The sequence below is a fragment of the Diadema setosum genome, chromosome 17 (assembly GCF_964275005.1).
Source record: "Diadema setosum chromosome 17, eeDiaSeto1, whole genome shotgun sequence".
Taxonomy (NCBI): domain Eukaryota; kingdom Metazoa; phylum Echinodermata; class Echinoidea; order Diadematoida; family Diadematidae; genus Diadema; species Diadema setosum.
In genome coordinates this window covers 33,352,074-33,371,512 of record NC_092701.1, presented here as the reverse complement: position 1 = coordinate 33,371,512, position 19,439 = coordinate 33,352,074, and the positions used below count along the sequence as shown (strand labels likewise).

The 19,439-nt window shown below is 37.8% G+C and overlaps 2 protein-coding genes across 5 annotated transcripts; one reads left to right on the top strand and one right to left on the bottom strand.

The window, feature by feature from the left end:
- Positions 1–1,009: 1,009 nt before the first annotated feature.
- Positions 1,010–4,894, bottom strand: LOC140240773 (vesicle-trafficking protein SEC22b-like). The gene is made up of 5 exons (XM_072320545.1): positions 4,475–4,894; positions 3,478–3,587; positions 2,869–3,029; positions 2,123–2,269; positions 1,010–1,696 (listed from the first exon to the last, which is right to left on the bottom strand). The coding sequence occupies exons 1-5, from the start codon at positions 4,547–4,549 to the stop codon at positions 1,545–1,547; spliced, it is 645 nt and encodes a 214-aa protein (XP_072176646.1). The 5' UTR covers positions 4,550–4,894; the 3' UTR covers positions 1,010–1,544.
- Positions 4,895–5,102: 208 nt separating this feature from the next.
- LOC140241229 (U4/U6 small nuclear ribonucleoprotein Prp4-like) lies at positions 5,103–19,140 on the top strand. 4 transcript variants are annotated; one of them, XM_072320980.1, is made up of 15 exons: positions 5,103–5,169; positions 5,974–6,141; positions 6,654–6,730; positions 8,281–8,353; positions 8,719–8,849; positions 9,507–9,589; positions 10,360–10,453; positions 11,057–11,151; positions 11,691–11,873; positions 12,511–12,600; positions 13,666–13,788; positions 15,327–15,434; positions 16,279–16,397; positions 16,998–17,047; positions 17,754–19,140. In XM_072320980.1, the coding sequence occupies exons 2-15, from the start codon at positions 6,003–6,005 to the stop codon at positions 17,895–17,897; spliced, it is 1,509 nt and encodes a 502-aa protein (XP_072177081.1). In that variant the 5' UTR covers positions 5,103–5,169; positions 5,974–6,002; the 3' UTR covers positions 17,898–19,140. The 4 variants fall into 4 exon arrangements, with proteins under 4 accessions (XP_072177081.1, XP_072177080.1, XP_072177082.1 ...); XM_072320979.1 differs by having other exon boundaries at positions 5,970–6,141; XM_072320981.1 differs by lacking the exon at positions 5,103–5,169 and adding an exon at positions 5,424–5,458 and having other exon boundaries at positions 5,970–6,141.
- The last annotated feature ends 299 nt before the right edge of the window (positions 19,141–19,439 follow it).

Sequence of the window (19,439 nt, the reverse complement as noted above, 5' to 3'; positions counted from 1 at the left end):
CTCAAGAAGTTGTGAACAGATTTGAATGAAATATACAGGAAAAATTTGTAGTCATCAAGAAATTTGTTATGAATTTTGAAGGATTTTTTTATAAAAACTATGGGGCAATTTTCAGCATGTGTGTACAGGTGGAAATTAGCTGCTTGGCAGCGGTCTGCACTCTTTGAGTACTTTTCTAGTTATTATCATTATTATTATTATTATTATTATTATTATTATTATTATTATTATTATTATTATTATTATTATTATTATTATTATTATTATTATTATTATCATTATTATCATTATTATCATTATATCCATTTACCTTTATGAAAATGAATGATATGCAAAGAGCTTTTATATTTTACCCAGTCTGTAAGCATTTGTAAATACTGTAAATGCAAATATCAAACCTTTGACCAAAAATACATGTACTAATGGGCAAACCAGAGATATGCTTTGAGTTTAACTGAATTGAACACTTGCGCTGAAATCTTTTCTGGAGGATGTCAATATGCACATGACATAAAAGATCAATCTGCCTGATGCAGTTGATGCTGGATGCTGATAATCGGTCACAGAATTAGTAGTGAAGAATAAAAATCGCCCTGATTAGAAACCATCAGAAGCCCAATTGTGCTCTGAATTAGTACATTACCTGTGTTTGACGTGGACAAATGTCAAACAGTTTGAAGCCCTGTCCTAGGTTCAAGTCTGTGTCTTACTGAGGGTATTGGCAGTTTAGTCTACAGAGTCACCAACAACACTTTAAAACACATTTGGATGCACACCAAAGGGAGAACATTATCAAATTCCAAGTTTACTAGCTATATTGTTTTGTTTCACATGTACTGCTTTAATAACAGCTGCCTGAAAAAAAAAATGTTTCTGATGAAGGTAGACAAGGACAATATACATTTGTACAACAGGGCCCTCCTCCCCCCCCCCCCCAAAAAAAAGGCAATAACAACAATAAGACAATAGCTGTTAAGACATCAAGCTAAACTTATCCTTTTGGTACCTGCTTATAGTGGCCTCTCAATCGTGGCATACATATAAGACTGAGGCTGAGAAGCTCAAGCATAACAAAGCATTCAAAGTAAACAAAAGTACATGTATTGTTGGTATATTAGTGAAGAGTGGAAACTAAAGATAGCTGACAGAGAGTGCAGGGGAAGGATTTGGATTGAAAACAATGAGGTGATTCCAACGAAGCCTTCACAATGATCTAATATGTATACTTTCAATTCATCTAATAAATATGTAACAAAGTGATTACTCATTTGCTGTATTCTGATTTATGAAATATTTACGAAATATTATGCACTTGTAAGCACTTACCGATAGATCCAAAATGAACTTCTCTCATCATCATCTCATTCTATTACTGATGAAGGCATGACCAAGGTTAGCAACATTTGTTATAAACTTCAGCTATTTACAGGAATGTCTTAACCTTACACCTTTGATTTTGGATGCGTGCACAACTTGTTAGTTACAAATACTTTGCAGAGCAAGAGGAAAACTGGGGGTCATAATGCTGGAAATCAAGATTTCAATCACCACCAGAAGTACACTGCAAGGGACACAAGGAATACGATGACTAACACAGCAGCAATTTTAGCATTTCTTGATCGGAGATTTAAGGACTTGGCATCTTTTCTGTATTGCTGTGACATTGTTGACAGTCTGGAAGCCTGGTTGTCCAATTCTGTGAACAAAAACAATTTTGAGACAAAAGTGAGTAACTCCTAATGGAATACCCCTTCAGTGGAATATCGAGTCCATTTGGATGGAAAACAAGCGAAAACCAACTTGAATAAGTTTTAAACCTTCAGCCTAGTGCTAGCACATGTGATGATCACTTGAGTGAAGTTGACCAAGTTATTTGTGAGCATCATGATACATATTTGGCTCAATGCTATTCTTGGGCAGCTATGATTCTCTCATGGATTTCTCAAAATTGCCAAATAAATTTCGCTTTGTCAGACTACAGTTTTAAAGTTTCAATAACTTACAACGCGAGAAGCAATTGCTGTGGACTCAGAGTTCATGGCACCTGGATTATTGACAAATGATTTGGGAACCAGCACAAGAAAACTGCAAGCGAGCAATAGAAGCTGACAAATTGTCTCACCTGATAATGCCACACCCCTCTGCATGACGTCATCTATGTTTTGTACCATGATTTTCTGCACATCTTGCAGCTCCGAGTTGATAGTCGACAGATTTCTCCGTGCTCTTGTGTCCGTATATGACTTCTTAATCTTTTGGAGGTATGTGTCTGTTTCAAGATGAATGAAGAAAACAGCACAAACAAACGTTTATAAGAAGATGTAAACTGTTTCATACACATATGTTTCAATCTAGATACAATTCCATAGAGCATATTCCTTGGTATACCTGTACAAATAATACACAGCTTCCATTTTTCACTTCTTGCAGGGAATAACATCATTCTCACATTCATGAAATTCAGTTCTTTTTGTCAATACATATATGAACACATAGGACTTTACAGACTCAAAACAACCCCAACTACGATTAACGTAGCATCTATTGGAACAGATTTTTACAAAAAGAGCAACTCTTAAGTTCAATGCATACAAAATTACAATGTTCCTGACAAAGCGGAATGATCCCCACATCTTCACTTGAGCATCAATTGTTGGGTATGGTGCTTCTGTGTCTAACCTCACTGTTGTCACTTCTTTTATCAGAAAGTGTTTCATCATCATTGTAAGCAAATAGAATAACATGCTCATCCATATCCTACAAGGATGGAAACATCAATCTGTGCCAGTATGAACAATCTAGAAAGTTTGCCATTACATGCTATCAGCGTGCAGTACATTGAAGCCACATAGGATGGGGCTTTCTCACCGAATTCAATGAAAGAATATGGCCTCGAGACTGTTGCCACCCGCTTGCCATACTGCGAGTAGAATTCCTGGTGCAGCTCTTCCAAGTAATTGAAGGCCAATCTCTTCGAGAAAGATTTCTCACACAGAGTCAGGTAACAGATGCCAGTCTCGATCAAATAACTTTTGTTGATAATGCACATAGAAAAACAGAAATATCCATTAGTTTATGGTAACTGCGTGTATTTAGGGTAATGGGATGAGAGCATTATATTACTGGTGTACATATTACATGAGAATGACAGAGGATTCCTCAGATACTAGATAAGATTTGCTCAGTCTACATTTACACTTCTTCAAAGAAAAGACAGAAGACAAAATTGCAAACTTCACTTGAAAGTTTTGTGCAAACATGCTCAATAATATGTGATAATCATTAAGAATGCACATGAACTTCAAACAGGTGACTACCTTTCAAAACAATATGATAATTAATAGACCACTTATGATTGAAATGTGGACAAAAGATAAAGCTTTGAGGTTCTTCACATTCTCAAAGATGCTCAGAAGAACTGACTCATCAAATAACTGATACCATGTCCTTCAAGGTAATCCACTTCTCCCAACTCACTGAAAGATCATTGGTCCAGATTCAATACTGCACTTTGATGGTGACTGGTCATTCAGCTTCCGAAACAGCATCTTGGCTTGATTCTGGTAATCTTGCAGACTTCGCCCAGCCTGCATATGGGAAGTAAGCAGAAGAATGATGAACAAACCATAATGAAATATCTTATTACAAGCAAACAAACAAAAAAACAAAAACATTGTTACAGTGAATAACTGAAGTGCACTGTGCTCTTCTGGTCAAGTTTGAAAATTTAACCATATTCTGGAAACAGGCATGAAACAAAGTTTGCATACACAGACCAGTTACACAGCTTCACTAGCAATGAAGTAAGGAGATAGATATCAATGGGGTCTCGTAAAGTAATTCACAAGTAGACCTTGGTAGTTTGGCCTACTACTAGCCCACAGCCCACCTTGATGACAATAGAGATCACTACACTAAATTTGACCTCCCCTGCCAAAATTGGACTGCATGCAAAAAGGATAAGCTAGTGCTCAGTCAAATTGTGGATGGCATTATGGTCGAATTTTGCACAGCTTACTTTACATCCGAAATGACAGTCAACTGTCAATAGTGTCATAACTAATACCGTAAATGGCGTAATTGCAATTTATTTTTGAAATAAACTAACCATTTAAAAAAAATTTTATCTTTGTATATGATTGATTGTTGTGCATTTGTGCCGATGATCTATTTTCTTTATGGCTATATGGTGGGTAAATTTAAGTGCATTAAATTTACCATCATTTGCAAGTCTGGTTAAAATCAAATAAATAACTCGGGGAGCTTTAGTAATCAGCCTCACATGCATTAATAACAACCCATAAATAATGGATAGATAGAGGTGCTACTAAATGGTAAATTTTCTAGAAAGTTTTTACTGAATTGCCTGAACGTTAATTATGCAGAGTGTAACGTGTTAGTATTAATGTAAACTTTAATTCTATGGCATGTTCTAAATTTTTACAGCGTACACGGAATAAACGCAAATTTATACCTGTTCATCTTCCTGCATGGATGCTGCTAACGGCAGTCCATCAGCTACACGAGCAATCATTGTCATCAACACCATTTCTGCAGTACTGCAATATCAATACCAGATGATTTACTGAGTGGATCGTCTCGATACTGATTTCCTCCTCCGCCTCTGCTGTGTGTCCCCTCGCCGGCCTCGGCCCTAGCCTCGATTCGCAGTTACCTCAACGATAAACAAACACCGATTAGCACGGGTAGGACTACGTAGTTCGACCAGACTGTAGCGTTGCCAGTTACTGGAGCATCTGAACACGGTTCTTTTGAAGAAATAGTCATAAAATAGCAGCTAAAACACTACAGAGTAAATGGAGGTATATACATGCGAGAAATAACTCTTTGAAACGTCTACATTTGTCTTCATTACCCCACTTTTGCTACGGTAGCAGAGTCTACGTGGAATTAAGAAGAGAAGAGATAAGATATGTGCGTACAATCAAATTATGAATTACATAAAATGCAAAAATTAGCTTCAATTTACAAAGATAAAAATCCTAACTATATTAATTTATTTAAATATAGATGAGAAATAACAAATTATGTTTTTGTGTGATCTTTTAATGGATATCAAAATGCAAAGTATTGAACGTTCAAGTCTGCGGAATCCGAACGAAATCGTGAATCGTCCGAACCTATTTGTCTTACTTTGCTGAGTTTATTGTGAGTATCTTAAGTAAATTATCAGAGCCGTTAGAAATCCATTGTAATTTTTGTCGATGGGTATTTTCCATTGCAATAATAATTCTTCAAAAGTTACGAAAATGGAATTTTAGAAAGGAGCCCGGTTACTTACATCGGTCCCACATACTCATGTCAGTGTCACGTTTGTGGCTAGCTACATAGCATATTAATGCATGGCCATGAGTCCTGCCCATGATGAGTCCACGGTGAAGTACGAGTTGACTACACTACACTGCACCGGGAGCGGGGCGTGCATGATGCATGAAATGTGAGAGGATTGAGAAGAGCGACAGGCAGCTGACGGCGCTTCCGCCTACGTACTTGCAGCAGTAGTGTCACATCACACTGCACTGTGAATACTTATGCTTTTGAATGTGTAACGTTACGCTGCAAAATTTGATAGGGTGTCACAAAATATTGATGGAGTAAAATAAATTTTACCCCATTATTTGCGGCGTTTTTTCTGTAAACAAATCGGGCAAATTATTTTCAGCCATTTCATATAACATATTCAGACACGCTATTGTATCAGAAAAATATGACCAATGACAAACACAGTGGTCAAGATTGAGTGGACCAGGGCCAGAATGTATTCCCCAATTAAAATCTAAGCATAAAAGTGAAATGGCACCTGCTACTGGGTCTGTTCTATACCTCCATACATGGGTACGTGCTGTTGGTTTTTTTTTTTCTTCTTCTTCTTTATCATTTTGTTGTTGTTTTTATTCATTATCATTTAGTTTATTATCTTTTTTTTACTATCATAAATTCCTTGCTAGGAAGGTTCATCGGACTGCAAAAGGACCAAGATCATGTCTGACGACGAAGGGGCGCCAGCCCTGAAGAAGCAGCGTGTGCATTATGGGTCTCTGGAAAAGCAACTCAAGAAGCAGATGACCGCGGATCCCAGTAACTCTGGTGCAGATGGGGGCAACATCAACATGTCTGCTGGTGTGTATGTAGGGAACAATTTCAGTAGCAGCAGCTCATGAACCAGCTTGAATAAAGTTGTTGGGGTTTTTTTCAGCTATTTTTACATAGATTGGTGAGGAAATATGAATGTAATATTTTAAAAGCATATAGGCTCCATACCTGATTATTATCTTATGCATTTGCTTCAATTCCTTGTTTTATTTCTTTCTTTTATTCAGTGTGTGTGTGTGTTTGATGAGGGAATAAATGATTAGTGGCTCTTTTGTAGCAGGAGAAATCTTTATAGCAAATACATCCTCTACAGTATACATAGCTTCTCGATAGCTTTAAGGCAGTTGGAAGGTACAGTATAGTGTACACCATATCAGAATCAAGGGATGAATACTTTTCAGTGTATGAGAACCAGAACAATGAAGTAATAAAACAGAACTACATATCTCATCTACTATGTTACTCTCCCCCCTCCCCTTCTGTCTTTTTCTGTCTTTCTTCCTTTTCCTCTGTTCCCCCCCCCCCCATTTGTTTTCCAGGAGAAACATTTGACTTGGAGGAGCATATAAGTGAAAGGAGAAAAGAGCTTTTAGCAGAATTTGAAAGGCGAAGGAAGGTAAGCTTGCATATCTGTGATGCTTGGGCGACCCTTTTTTACATGCATAATTTGCTTATTACATAAATGTAATAACTATTGTTTTTTATGACAGCATGTTTGTTTGTTGTTTGTTTATTGGTCAGATTGTAATATTTGAATGACTTTATTGTTTGATTAGAATAGTTCATCTTCTTATTATTGCTGTTATCATGAATTAAAAGTGAACAAAATATTGTTATAGGACAGAACACACCTATGCATCAAGACAATTGTACAATCGTGTAATTATGCTAACAAAGAGTGTACAGTTAAACTCGCCTAAGTCGACGTCGCATATGTCGAATAATCGCGCAAGTCGATGATTTTAAAAAGTCCCGATTTTTCCCCATTGACGTACGTGTATTACTTCACTCACAAGTCGAATTTTGTAAGTCGAATACTCGCCTAAGTCGATGAAATTCCAAGAACACTTTCACGGAAAAACCATTGAATTCACTGTGCCTAAGTCGAATAAGATTTTATTGTGTAATAAATCACTGTCATTTATTATTCATTATTTATTACTCATCATTATTTTGTTTGTCAGATGAGTTTGAGGTGACAAAAAAAAAAAATGATCTAAAATCAAAATTCAAAGCGATCGCATGGGATCCTTTAACTCTCTTCGTATTTGGGGGTCCGCTGGTACAGCCCTGTCAGCTGTCGCGCTACGTACGTAAAGCGTTCGTACAGTACACATGCTTTCATTTACATGTACAGTATTGAGCTTGCAGTGTAGCTTGGCATTTGCAGCGCTGTGCAGTGGAGTGGTATAATGGCCGCTGCTGAGTTTTCAAAGCGCAGTAGGGGGAAAGTTACGGGCACGGGTAAATCAGAATTGCACCTCTACAGGCATTTCAAGCCACGGTATGGTAAACTTGAATCAATCACTGCTCAAATATCGTTCATATTCACTTCCCCAAGGTGTAACAAGGGTGTAAAGTAATCGGACCTGTGCCAATACTAATGCACTGTCCATGCAAAGTTAGCCACGGCCCTGCTGGGCGACCCGTGCTGCGGCACACCGCTCCAGCTCTCGGCTCCAGAGTAGACAACATACAAATTGTACATGTACATTAAACATACATGTATGTACCTGTGGTGAAACTGTAAGTCGATTTTTTTTCGACTTACGCACAAGTCGAAAATCGCCTAAGTCGATGTGTTTTGCTCAGTCCCGAGAAGATCGACTTATGCGAGTTTAACTGTATTACAAAATTTTATTTGATGCAATTCTTGGAAATGAATGTGACGAAAAGATTTGACCATATTTGACCGTGTTTTTTAGCTGTTTCTCATTGTTGATGGTGCTTTGCTTTCATAATAAGAACTAACCTGGAAGCCAATATAGATTATATCAAAATATATAGAATTCTTTGCTGAAATCTATTTAGCTCATATTTCTGTGGTGGGTCAATGATGTATGTGGCATCTTTCATAGCAAATTAAATGGAGATAAAGATGTAATCTATGTAGAAAATTCTTTGGTTTATTTCCTTTTTGCAAATGTCATCTTTTTTTTTTTTCAGGCAAGGCAAATTACAGTGTCAACAGATGACTCTGAAGTGAAGGCCCAGCTGAGGAAGTATGGAGAGCCAATATGTAAGATTTTTTTTTTTAATATATTTTGGATAAAAAAAAAGAAGCAAACATGTTGTTTCATGTGATGTTTCATTATGTTGGATTCAATGTAGTAGGCTCTGTGATTTTGTATCAGGTAAACTCACACATTTGGAATGAAATAATTTTGGACTGTAAGTTTAGATTGTCTAGAATCATGTGAGAAAAGAGAAACTCTATGCATTACTGATATATTGTTATGGAAATATATTCAGAAAAAAAAGAGAAAATACTATGGTAATGCTGAAGACCAACTTTCTTTGAATGTGACATGGCATGTGTGATACAGTGTATGTGGAATATGACGGCGAGCTGGTCATGTATCTCTAGTGTCTTCCTTTGCTCAGGTTTGTTTGGGGAAGGTCCGGCGGAGAGGCGAGAGCGTCTGCGTCACCTCCTTGCAGCCCTGGGTGAGATGGCTGACCAAGACAAGCAGGCCAAGAAGGCCAGCAGGGAGAAGGCCAAGGAAGAGCAAGCGGTGAGTTTAGGACGAAAAAAGATATAAGCAAAAAAGAATGAAAATATAGATGTTGCCCCAGGCTTTGCTCCTGAAAAGATTTGTAACTTGTAGTAATTGCAGCGACCATGACTGTCACCTCAGTATGCACTGCAGATTGGCTGCTTCACAGCTGCTGCTCTTCTTAACAGAGCAATGTAAACCAAATTTACCAGCATTCAATAAACCTTCATAACATTTTTTTTTTCAGGCTGTGGTTTGTGGCATTATACATCTATCTCTTACTCCAGAGCACCAAGTATTTTAATGATAGCATTAAAGGAGCAAAGAGCTTTAGAATTATCATATCAGTTAGAAGCCTCTTAACATACAGTTATCTGGCAAGAGATATTTCCTTTTAGCCCAAATAAACCTAGTCATCTTTTTTCTTTCTTTCTTTTTTTCAATTTGATTTATAAAGTAGACATAATGTTTGCTGATGAAGCAATTTATAAATTCCTCTGTCCTTGGAATGCAGCTTGTTCTTTGCCCCATATTGGTTTAATGGGCTGCTCCAGAATATGACTGGAGTATAAAAGAATGTTGTGTAGCATCAAAGTTTATTGTTTTCCTGTCTGGCTTTGTGTCTGTCTGTGTCTTTATGTTTTGTCTGACAATCTCCTGCTTCTTTGTAAGCAGGAGAAAGAGACCACTTGGTACCATGAAGGCCCAGAGAGCCTCAAGAGTGCCAGGTTCTGGATTGCTGAATACTCATTACCCAGGTAAGATATATCACCACAACAAACTTATTCAATATCAGTCAAGTTCTTGGAAGTCTTGTTTTTGAATGATAATGAGAGGAATTCATGTGCATATCAAATATGTCCAGTTATAGCTCCATGGTGTAAATTATATGTGTAGGTACACATGCACCTTTTCATACATTATTCAGATGACTCAGACATGTTGTAGCTCAGTGGTTAAGACCACGGGATCTTCAGTGTATAAGGTCCTCAGTTCAAGTACATTAGCATTGGTTGTAGTTCCCTCTCTGTAGACAAGGCACCATAGTTTCTTAATCTAGCTCATCAAAGGGGACTTTAAAACAGCTGTTGGTTCCAGGCTTGCTTGCATGTTGGCATTTGCTTCCCAAGTGGCCACATGAATTTAATTTGTACTTACCTTTATTTTTCCAAAGATACTCCTTTCTGACACATGTTATATTAAAATAGAATGTGTTTACTTTTGATGAATATTGAAAGAATTACCCAAAACAGATGAGAGAGGGGCAGTGGGAGAGGAATCCAGTGATGATACTTGGCCACAGCATATGTCTCAGGAAATGTCAAGATATTCACATACACATTAAAAAAAAGTCAACATTGCCATCAATTCAACCTCTATATAAAGACCAAACACATAGCAGTGGCCATGTTTCTGTTTTACATTTTAAAGTCATGCCCTTTATGCATATTTTCTATAGTCGACACATTCTTCATTGATTAATCACCAATGATATTATGCTAAAATGTATTCTGATTTTGGAATTCAGGGCGGCCAAGAGATTAGAAGAGGCACGGAAGGCTCAGAACATCCCAGAGTCACAAACTAATGCACGGAGACAGGAGCTACATAGAAAAGCTAGGGTGAGTACAAAATACTTCTGTACATGTAGTAGATATGAACATAAAGCCATGAAACCAAATATAATTTTTTTCTTGAGTTTGATAGTTTGATGAAAGGAATACTGATTGCAACTGAAGAGTTAGACTGTTATGTAGAAATATTAGAATTAACTTTGATAATACAATTTACACTAACCTCATGGATTCTTTTTTGATTGTTGCAAAAGTGGCAATAGAGAATTATATCAAATGTAGAGAGAGCCTTGAAGAATGTTTTCATTTGGTTTGATAGACATACTGGTAGTGAAAGTGATTGTGCTTTCTCTTCAGTTATATAACAAAAATATGACTGATGAAGAATTGCATCATGTTGGGAATTTTCATGAACAACAAGAAACTGAATTAAAACTACAACATACAATTTCTCTGAATTTTTTAAAAATTCTATAAATTGAAATTAGATGACAGATCATAATTACATATGCTTGTAATTATAGATTTTCCCCAATTTTTCTCAATCTTACATCATCATGTGACATGACTTTTATTGAGTAATTTATGTGGTTTGTACATTTTATCTGTTTCTCTTTCTCTCATGTTTCTTTTGTTGCTGAATGTGAACAGAACCTGACAGCAATTGGAAGTGAAGTTGGAGACCAGAGACCAATCTCATTTTGCCGATTTAGTCCAGATTCCAAAATGTTAGCAACAGCGTCTTGGTGAGTCCTGTGTTTGATCATTTTAACATGTTCCTAGCAATGCTGTGAAGCACAAAGTGTCTTAGCCTAAAGGGCTAGCAGTGTGTTTGATAAACCAGTGAAAGTCTTACCAGAATAAGCTGTTGCTTTTCGATCTGCAGTTTCAAGAAAACATTTCAGTAGATACTCTGTGTTGATAGGGGTGTTCAAAGTGATTTTAGGATTAAGCGATCAAATAGTGTGTTTTGTAATGTTGTCTACAGGGAAAAATTGGCATTGATGTGAAAGAAGTGATCAAAATACAGTAGAACTCCTCTTTTGCAATTAAAGTGCATCAACCTGTGGCCATTCAGCAGTGCTCAAAGCTCACATTGCCAACATGTGCATTATAGTTTATACAAAATGAACAGGAAATCAATTGTGATATATTTACTGAAATGGTCACTATTTCTGACCACAAATATCGTCCAACGGCGACAATTTCATGACATGCATTTTGAGGATTGCATTCCTTTCTCATGAACTATATCAGTTCTCAATGCCGTTTATTTCTGAAATAGGAGTGGTCTCATAAAGCTGTGGACAACACCGGAGTTCAACCACATCAAGACGCTGCGTGGCCATAACAACAATGTTGGCTGTGTGGTGTTCCACCCCCAGGCCACCCTGTCTCTGGCACCCTCTGCCTGCTGCATGGCGTCATGCTCAGCAGACGGCGCTGTCAAACTCTGGTCACTAGAAAGGTGAGTCTTTACTCCAGATACCTAGGGGGTGCTATCATTCAGGGTTATAGGGTGCAGAAAATATGCCTTTATATGAGTTTATTCTAGTGTCTTACAGGGGCATTCCAGATGATTTTTATAATTTCATATCATGTAATTCATAAATTGACAGCTCCATATGTGGACTTGTTGAATTTATTGTGGTCCTTGAGCAGAGAAACCAATACTCTGAAAAATCTTAAACAAATTACACTGAACAGTGTTGATAACATAGGAGCCTCACATATTTCAGAAATCTAGCCGTGTAATTTCATTACAATACTGCTTGCTTAACATGTTCACCTGTGTGAAATTCATGCTTGAATTCTTCTTTTGTTCTGCTTCCTTGAGCCCCAACTCGTGCATTCTTATGGTGAGGCTGCCATGCCATCATCCTTGTTCATTGCAATATGTTTTAAATTTTGAAAACATTCTTATTCCTCAACCCCAATCACTGTAAATTCTGAAACTCTGTATTCATAACTTATTTATAGCTGTTCAAATGTAAAAGTCTGAAAATCATCCAGAGGTTTCCTTTAAATGAAGCTGTTTGCTTTTCGCAGTTGTGATGACTGATAAATGTGAAGAAAATGCTGTTTTGTTTTTGTGTTGATTTCAGTGAGGAGCCAGTGGCAAACATCGAGGGTCACGAGTCTCGAGTAGCGAGAGTGGAATACCATCCATCTGGCAGGTTCCTGGGTACCACATGGTAAGATAGTCTGCCGATCAATCATGGTTTAGTCAGCCTTTTAAAGTACTCCACCAGTCTCCTGGGCAGGTCCTGCAAAAGTGTAGAATGTTTGCTGCCATATCTTCATCTTTTGATAGCTCTGTGAATAATAATGAATTTCTGTAAAACCTGATATTTTTGCAGCATGAAATTTTCGCAAATTGGAGCCAATGTCCTTTTTCACGGCATGAAATATTGCGAGTTGCATCTTACATTCAATGCATATAGTGTAGACAAGAAATTTCATGTGCATTGTAATTTCGCGAATCTTGGCTCTCGCGAAATTCGCTAAATTAAAATGCACGCGAACATTCCTTGTTTCACAGTATACCAATGGTAACCATAATTTAGTCCTCTGTGATATTTTGCCTTTGTGTAAGTGGGCACCATGTGGTGCTACTATATAGCATTATATGCCTGTATATTCTTATTTTGACCTTAGCTTCCAGCTGCCCACCTCAATTATGCACAAATGTTGTGGTCTAATTCTTGTATCTATTTGGGAGAAATGAGTATCACGAAGTAGTAATGCGTTATCTGTCAAAATGTCCATTCTTATTTGAAATGAAGCATTCTTGTAGATTACTGTGAAACCAGAAAGTTTTGCATGCATGAAACTTTCGCAAATTTCTCAAGGGGCCAAGATTCGCAAAAGTAAAGTGCCCACAAAAGTTTTGTCCACACAATGCATTGACTGCCAGTCGCCAATTCACAAAAGTTTCATGCTGCAAAAAAAGCAGTCAGCTCCAATTCACGAAAGTTTTGTGCCATGAAAAAGGCCATTGCTTCCAATTCTTGAAAGTTTCATGTCTTAAATGTTTCTGGTTTTACATTAGCTTGTATCGGTACATCTTCTGCACAATTCCTCCCCGTAAGTTGGTTTTCTCTTTGTCTTTATGAAACTGAATTACAACATGAGTATGGAAGCAGTTTTACCATACTCCTCACTTACTTACATCTGTAGGGCACATTCTATTGCAAGTATCAAGTGCATTTACCCAATAGTGCATATTTTTTCACCATTGCTCTGTCCCCCTTCATCAGTTTTGACTCCTCATGGCGTTTGTGGGACCTGGAGGCACAAGAAGAGATCCTCCACCAAGAAGGCCACAGCAAGGCGGTCTATGCCATTGACTTCCAAAGAGATGGCGCCCTCTGTGCCACAGGGTGAGACATGCTCCAGGCTGTACTTCGTTTGAAAGCTGTTATACTGAATGATACTTAACCTGTTCCCAGTATGTTCTGCATTGCGACAAATACACACCCCAAACACTGCTCTGAATCTTAATTCTTTTTAAGAGAGGAAATTGGATACAATACATCACACTTCAATGCCAATGTCACTGATGTTCAACCTCCCTATTGCACTCTAGAAAGAGGCTTTGGTGTTTTATATTAGGTTCTACCTAGGACAATTACCCCAGACCCTTCCCCTGACCCGAACCCTAATCCTAATCCTTATCCTAACTCTGATCCTAAACCTAACCCTAACCCTAATCTTTACTCTAACCTTATCACTAACTAGTATTTAGCCAGGGGAAAAGGGGGTAATTGTCCTGATACGGTACATTGATGCATCATTGTGCCATTATTAAAATGGCCCTTGCTGTGGGTGGTTATGTGGTTAGTTACCCCATGCAAGCTACTACATCCGAGTGACCCAGTAGTATTAATGCCGACAGTGACACAAGCAGATGGTAGTTTTGAACTATACTCAGACCTGCAGATAAAGCATAACCACTCTGAATCTCGCACTTTGCCTTTAACCCTAAAAGGGCCGGGGGGGGGGGGGGGGGGGGGGGGGCCTCGACGTTTCGCGCTATAATTCTGTAACGCGAGAAGGCCTCATCGTGAGGCTTCTTGACTTTCTTTGTTCAAGTCTTGCGCAACTTTTGAGACCAAATTTGCAACGTCCGCGCATACTTTTGCGAAGCCTCGCCCATTTTTGTAACGGAATGTCGCCCCACAACGGGCACAATGTTGTGATTTTGAGTACATTTCCTATGGAAAACAGTGCTCTGTCATGAAAGTCATAAAAACCTGATTATTTTTACAATTAATCACTTTCATTGATTAATTTTGTGCTAATTATGGTAGAAAGTGGTCAGTGACAATTTCCAATGAAAAAACAAAGAAAAAACAAAAGTTGAAAAACAAGGAAATACATAAGAAATTCTGAAAACAATAAAATACATAAGAATTGAAATGAGTTTTGGAAGTTTTTGTGATGTACAATTGTTGAATATGCTAAAACAGATTTACAGATCAAAAATTAGACTCTCAATGCTTTTAATTAGGTTAAAATATCATCTTGAGCTTAATTTGCATAATTAATTGATTAAAATTAGAAATTGATTGTTTCAAAAAATCTTATGACACAGTCTTGTAGATTATGACGCGGGTCTCACGCATGCAAAATTTCATCGCGATCGCACCACCGATGGCCGAGATCTCCCCCCCCCCCCCCCCCCCCCGGTCTGAGCATAGCCAAAAAAGCCCGGCCCCTTTAGGGTTAACCAAGGATACTAAAATTAACCAAGGAGAAAAATTATCAAGAATAAGAAATCACACCAGCGTGATTAGAACTCATCATTCTTCTTTTGACTGTCAGTCAGTATCATGTGTTGTTCCCCTGTTTTGTAACTTTGGATGTCTTATAAAGCCAAATTTTACCCTTTTTGCTCTGTGCTTGCTCCTTTCATCAGAGGGATGGATGCCTTTGGACGGGTGTGGGATCTGAGAACGGGTCGATGCATCATGTTCCTCGAAGGGCATCTCAAGTCTGTGTTGGCAATCAACTTTTCCCCAAATGGGTAAGTCTTTCTAACGCCTTCATGCTAATTCTATGGAACCTCATTATAAAGTAGTGAGATATAACAAAAGCCTCTCATAACAAGGTGATTTTGCAGGCCCTAATTCCTTTTTTTCTTCGTTTTTGTACCCCAGTAGAGAGAGAAACCTGATATACAGGTAACTGTCATGGTATTTAGGTCCTCATCATAACAAAAATCCCCTGTAGTGGGGAGAAATTTCACTCCTGCTCTTCTGTCAAGTCTACCAGTGCCAAATCACGATCAGACTTTTCACATTTACTGACTGCAATGTGATCAGAATGTAACTTATGTGTGTGTCATTTTACCTCTACCTTCATCTGTCTCGTTCATTTGAAGGTATTACACTTGACGACGTGGCTTCTTGCAATATCTTCATTCATTTCCTTTTTTTTTTTCCTTTTGCAGGCAGAAGTGTATATGTGTGCCATGTTATTTCAGTAAGGTCATATGCTGAGTTTACCAAATCATTTGCAGATTGAATTGGAGCATGTTAATGTCTTGATGCCTGCATTTTAAAGTGCAAAATCTGTTTTCTATCTAGAAGTGCCCCCTGTTGCGTGTAATTGTTAACACTTGATGCATAGTTTTTATCTATGAACTAAACAGAGGAAAAGTGCTGTAAGCTTGCTTCATGCTGTAATCATCTGTGTTGCAGATTTTTGTTCTAAATTGGTCACAACCTAGTTGTTGCCAGATGCAAAACTTATCAAATAGTTACACTGACGAAGACATCGTAGAGATAAGACATACAAAGTTTCAAAAGTGACTTCCTTTCTGCTCCACCTGTTAATGTCATACGTATATTGCATTCAACTGTGCCCAGGTACCAGCTGGCTACTGGTAGTGAAGACAACACTGTCAAGCTGTGGGACATGAGGCAGCACAAACTTCTGCACACCATCCCAGCCCATCAAAATCTCATCTCAGGTGTCAAGTTTCAAGGTGAGGACAAGAGGACTGTGTGGGTTTGCTAGATAAAATGTGAGTGTGTGTTTGTGTGTATACCGGTATCATTATCATCTCTCTGCCTTTCTCTGCACCATGACCATTTATTCATGATGGATACCTGGGCATTACAAGTGTTCATGTATCATGTATCATCATCATCATCATCATCATCATCATCATCATCATCATCAACATCATCATCATCATCATGTGGTGGGTGTATGTGTGTATTTGTGTGCTGTGGGGGGGGGGGGATCTACACTAGACAGATATATGCATTATTCTTTCTCAAATGTTGTTCATTATAACCATGATGCAAGCCTGAGGTGTTCCAGAGAAGTATCGCAGTGCAGCAAATTCTAGTGTGTGCAAGTTGAATGCCAGGCATAAAGCAATAACTCTCAGGGCCTCCTCTTTACAGCACCACAAAGTGCTTGATAGGATCATGATCCATTTGTGTTTACACATGCTGTTTTAGCCACTGCCATATGCGTAGCTTGTGCCCAATTACGTGACAAAATACTAAATGCATTTTACAGCTGTACATTACAATCTGCAAGACTCAGATGTATTTCTGTTGTTTCCCCTCTCCAGGTTCCCGTGGTGACTACCTCATCACCTGCTCCTATGACTGCACTGCAAAGGTAAGAAACTTCTTCAAGTCCACACAAGCTCTTTGTATATCGTTGCTGGGGCGACAAGACCTCGTATCTACAAAATGTCAAATGTTCAGGAGAGTCAAAAAACATGGCGGCCAAAGCACTACAGCAAATGGGATAGCTTTTCCTTTGACATGTCTGGTGGCTTCATTTTTGGAGTAAGACAGTTGGCATTTGGACAGGACATCACTTAACCCATTATTTTACCACTAATCGAAAAAAAAGTCATTTTCACAAAAATTGCAGATACAAGGTCTTGTCACCCAATCGACGATATGAAAATAGGACAGTGAAATTACCTTTGAAGAGCAATTTCACCATCTAGAAGGAATTTATTTTGTGTTGAAATGTAAGATTTTGTGACACTGGATACCATACTAGTATATAATGTTCCAATTGCTTCAAGCAAAATTAAAGGAGGACAAGATACAATTTTGAAATAAAGAAGCAAAAAGCCGCAGCACACTTTACGACTGACAGACTTCGACTGACAGACTTCGGATCGGAAATAAATCACAATAGTCTTAGAATAAACATGTTTGTTTATTTCAGATCCAAAGTTGTTTAGTTGTGCGACCAAAAGTCTTATAGTGTGCAGCGGGCTTTAGGATTTTCATGAATTAAAGGGTATGACTCGGGGTAAGGAAGACTTTTGTTTATCTATTTTTGCTTAAAATCCATCTACCCACAGGTCTGGGCTCATCCTGGATGGTCACCCCTCAAGACTCTGGCAGGCCATGATGGCAAGGTCATGTGTGTTGACCTTTCACCTAACGAACAGTACATTGCCACAGCATCGTTTGATAGAAAGTTCAAGCTGTGGGCGCCAGAATGAACGATCAGCATTATGTGGAGAGCCAAATACAGCAGGCCAGATTTGAGAGACAGAGATTCTTTTCAAGCATCTCTCCTGCAACACTGGAGGTTGCAATCAGTTAAGCATCAGTTTCTCTGATTTGTATGACCAGTGAGCCATTGTTAAAAGATTGAGAGCCACCGTGTATTTGATATCATTTCTGAATCATCATGATCACTTGATACTGCCATTGATTTGTGGAAGATCAATATCATGCCGGGATCAATACTTCGGTTCAAAGAATAAGTTTGAAATTCTGAACAATGAACAAAGGTTCATTCATATCCAAAGATATTCACAGATTATGGAATTGAACAATTATTTTTTTTCCCCCTTCAATAGCAGAAGGTTGTAACTTCATAGCTTTGCGATACTCCTAGACAGAATTGTCTTTCCATCAGATTATATTATGATAGTGTGCCAGTCAGTGGAAATCAATGTCTACTGTATTAGTGTCATGATTCCACACTTCGTTTGTTGTGTCAAGTGATCCATTAGTAATACGCAATGTAAATTAAAGTCGCATCCTTTTACGTCCAGGTTTGGATTGCTGGTAGACAAAGTGCTGATGCTGTGACCACCATTATTCAAACCATGTGGTGTTCATTCATACACATGAAATTAATTACCTCTGTCTTCACCCTATCAGATTATCAATATTACTGTAAGTTTTGATCAAACATGAAAAGGAAATTTTGCTGTTTCCTATGATATTGCAAAGGAGTGACAAAAAAATCATAGATTCTGTTTGTTAGTATGTGTGTTTCGCACACCTTATATTTCAGGAAAAAGAATGTTGGCAATGGACTTGCATAGTTTGACAAGTTAACACAAATTTACCATTATCTGTGACAATCTTCTTCTTCTTTTTTTTTAGTGAATTATGTTGTTGATGATATATTTGAAAGGTCTGTTTCCAATATCCATGAGGAACTATGCATAAAATGTTTATGCATTTAATTGGCTGGGGACAAAGTCAAGTTTTGATGATATTGATGATCTAGATGTGGATGATGTTATTCTTTTTTAACAAAAATACAAGAGCTGTGCACTTGTCTGATGCTGTCTACAAAAATGAATAAATAACACTTTAAAAAGATGACCAGTGGAAACACATTGTGGTCAAAAGTGTCCATGTAGGACATATATTTGCTCTCCTTTGTACATACTTGTACATATCTGCTGCTGTTTTTATACATAATAAAACACTTTAGTGCAAAGAAAAAAATGTGAACATTGTGTGTATTATAGACTATGGTTTACACTTTAACGTTAGTGTGGTTTTGCGGAGTTCTAATATGCATACATTTCAAATATGTCACTTAGACGATAGTTCATATTTAATTATCTAAAAGGGTTGAATAGGAAGCTTTAATGGATCATAATCAGTGTATTTCTTTGACTTCTCAATACATTACACAGGACTACATTATCCATGAGCATCTCATAGTCTTTCAAGAAATGGATATTTTATAGTCTTTCTTGAAAGTGTCTTTGTAGTTTATAATGCTTCAAGATCAA

Bases quoted from the DNA above. Each gene is read 5' to 3' on its own strand.
- LOC140240773 (XM_072320545.1), bottom strand. From the start codon at position 4,549: ATGGTGTTGATGACAATGATTGCTCGTGTAGCTGATGGACTGCCGTTA. The intron at 3,588-4,474 runs GTATAAATTTGC...TCCCATATGCAG, and splicing joins CCATGCAGGAAGATGAACAG to GCTGGGCGAAGTCTGCAAGA. The intron at 3,030-3,477 runs GTGAGTTGGGAG...TATCAACAAAAG, and splicing joins TCTGGACCAATGATCTTTCA to TTATTTGATCGAGACTGGCA.
- LOC140241229 (XM_072320980.1), top strand. From the start codon at position 6,003: ATGTCTGACGACGAAGGGGCGCCAGCCCTGAAGAAGCAGCGTGTGCAT. The intron at 12,601-13,665 runs GTAAGATAGTCT...CCCCTTCATCAG, and splicing joins AGGTTCCTGGGTACCACATG to TTTTGACTCCTCATGGCGTT. The intron at 17,048-17,753 runs GTAAGAAACTTC...ATCTACCCACAG, and splicing joins CCTATGACTGCACTGCAAAG to GTCTGGGCTCATCCTGGATG.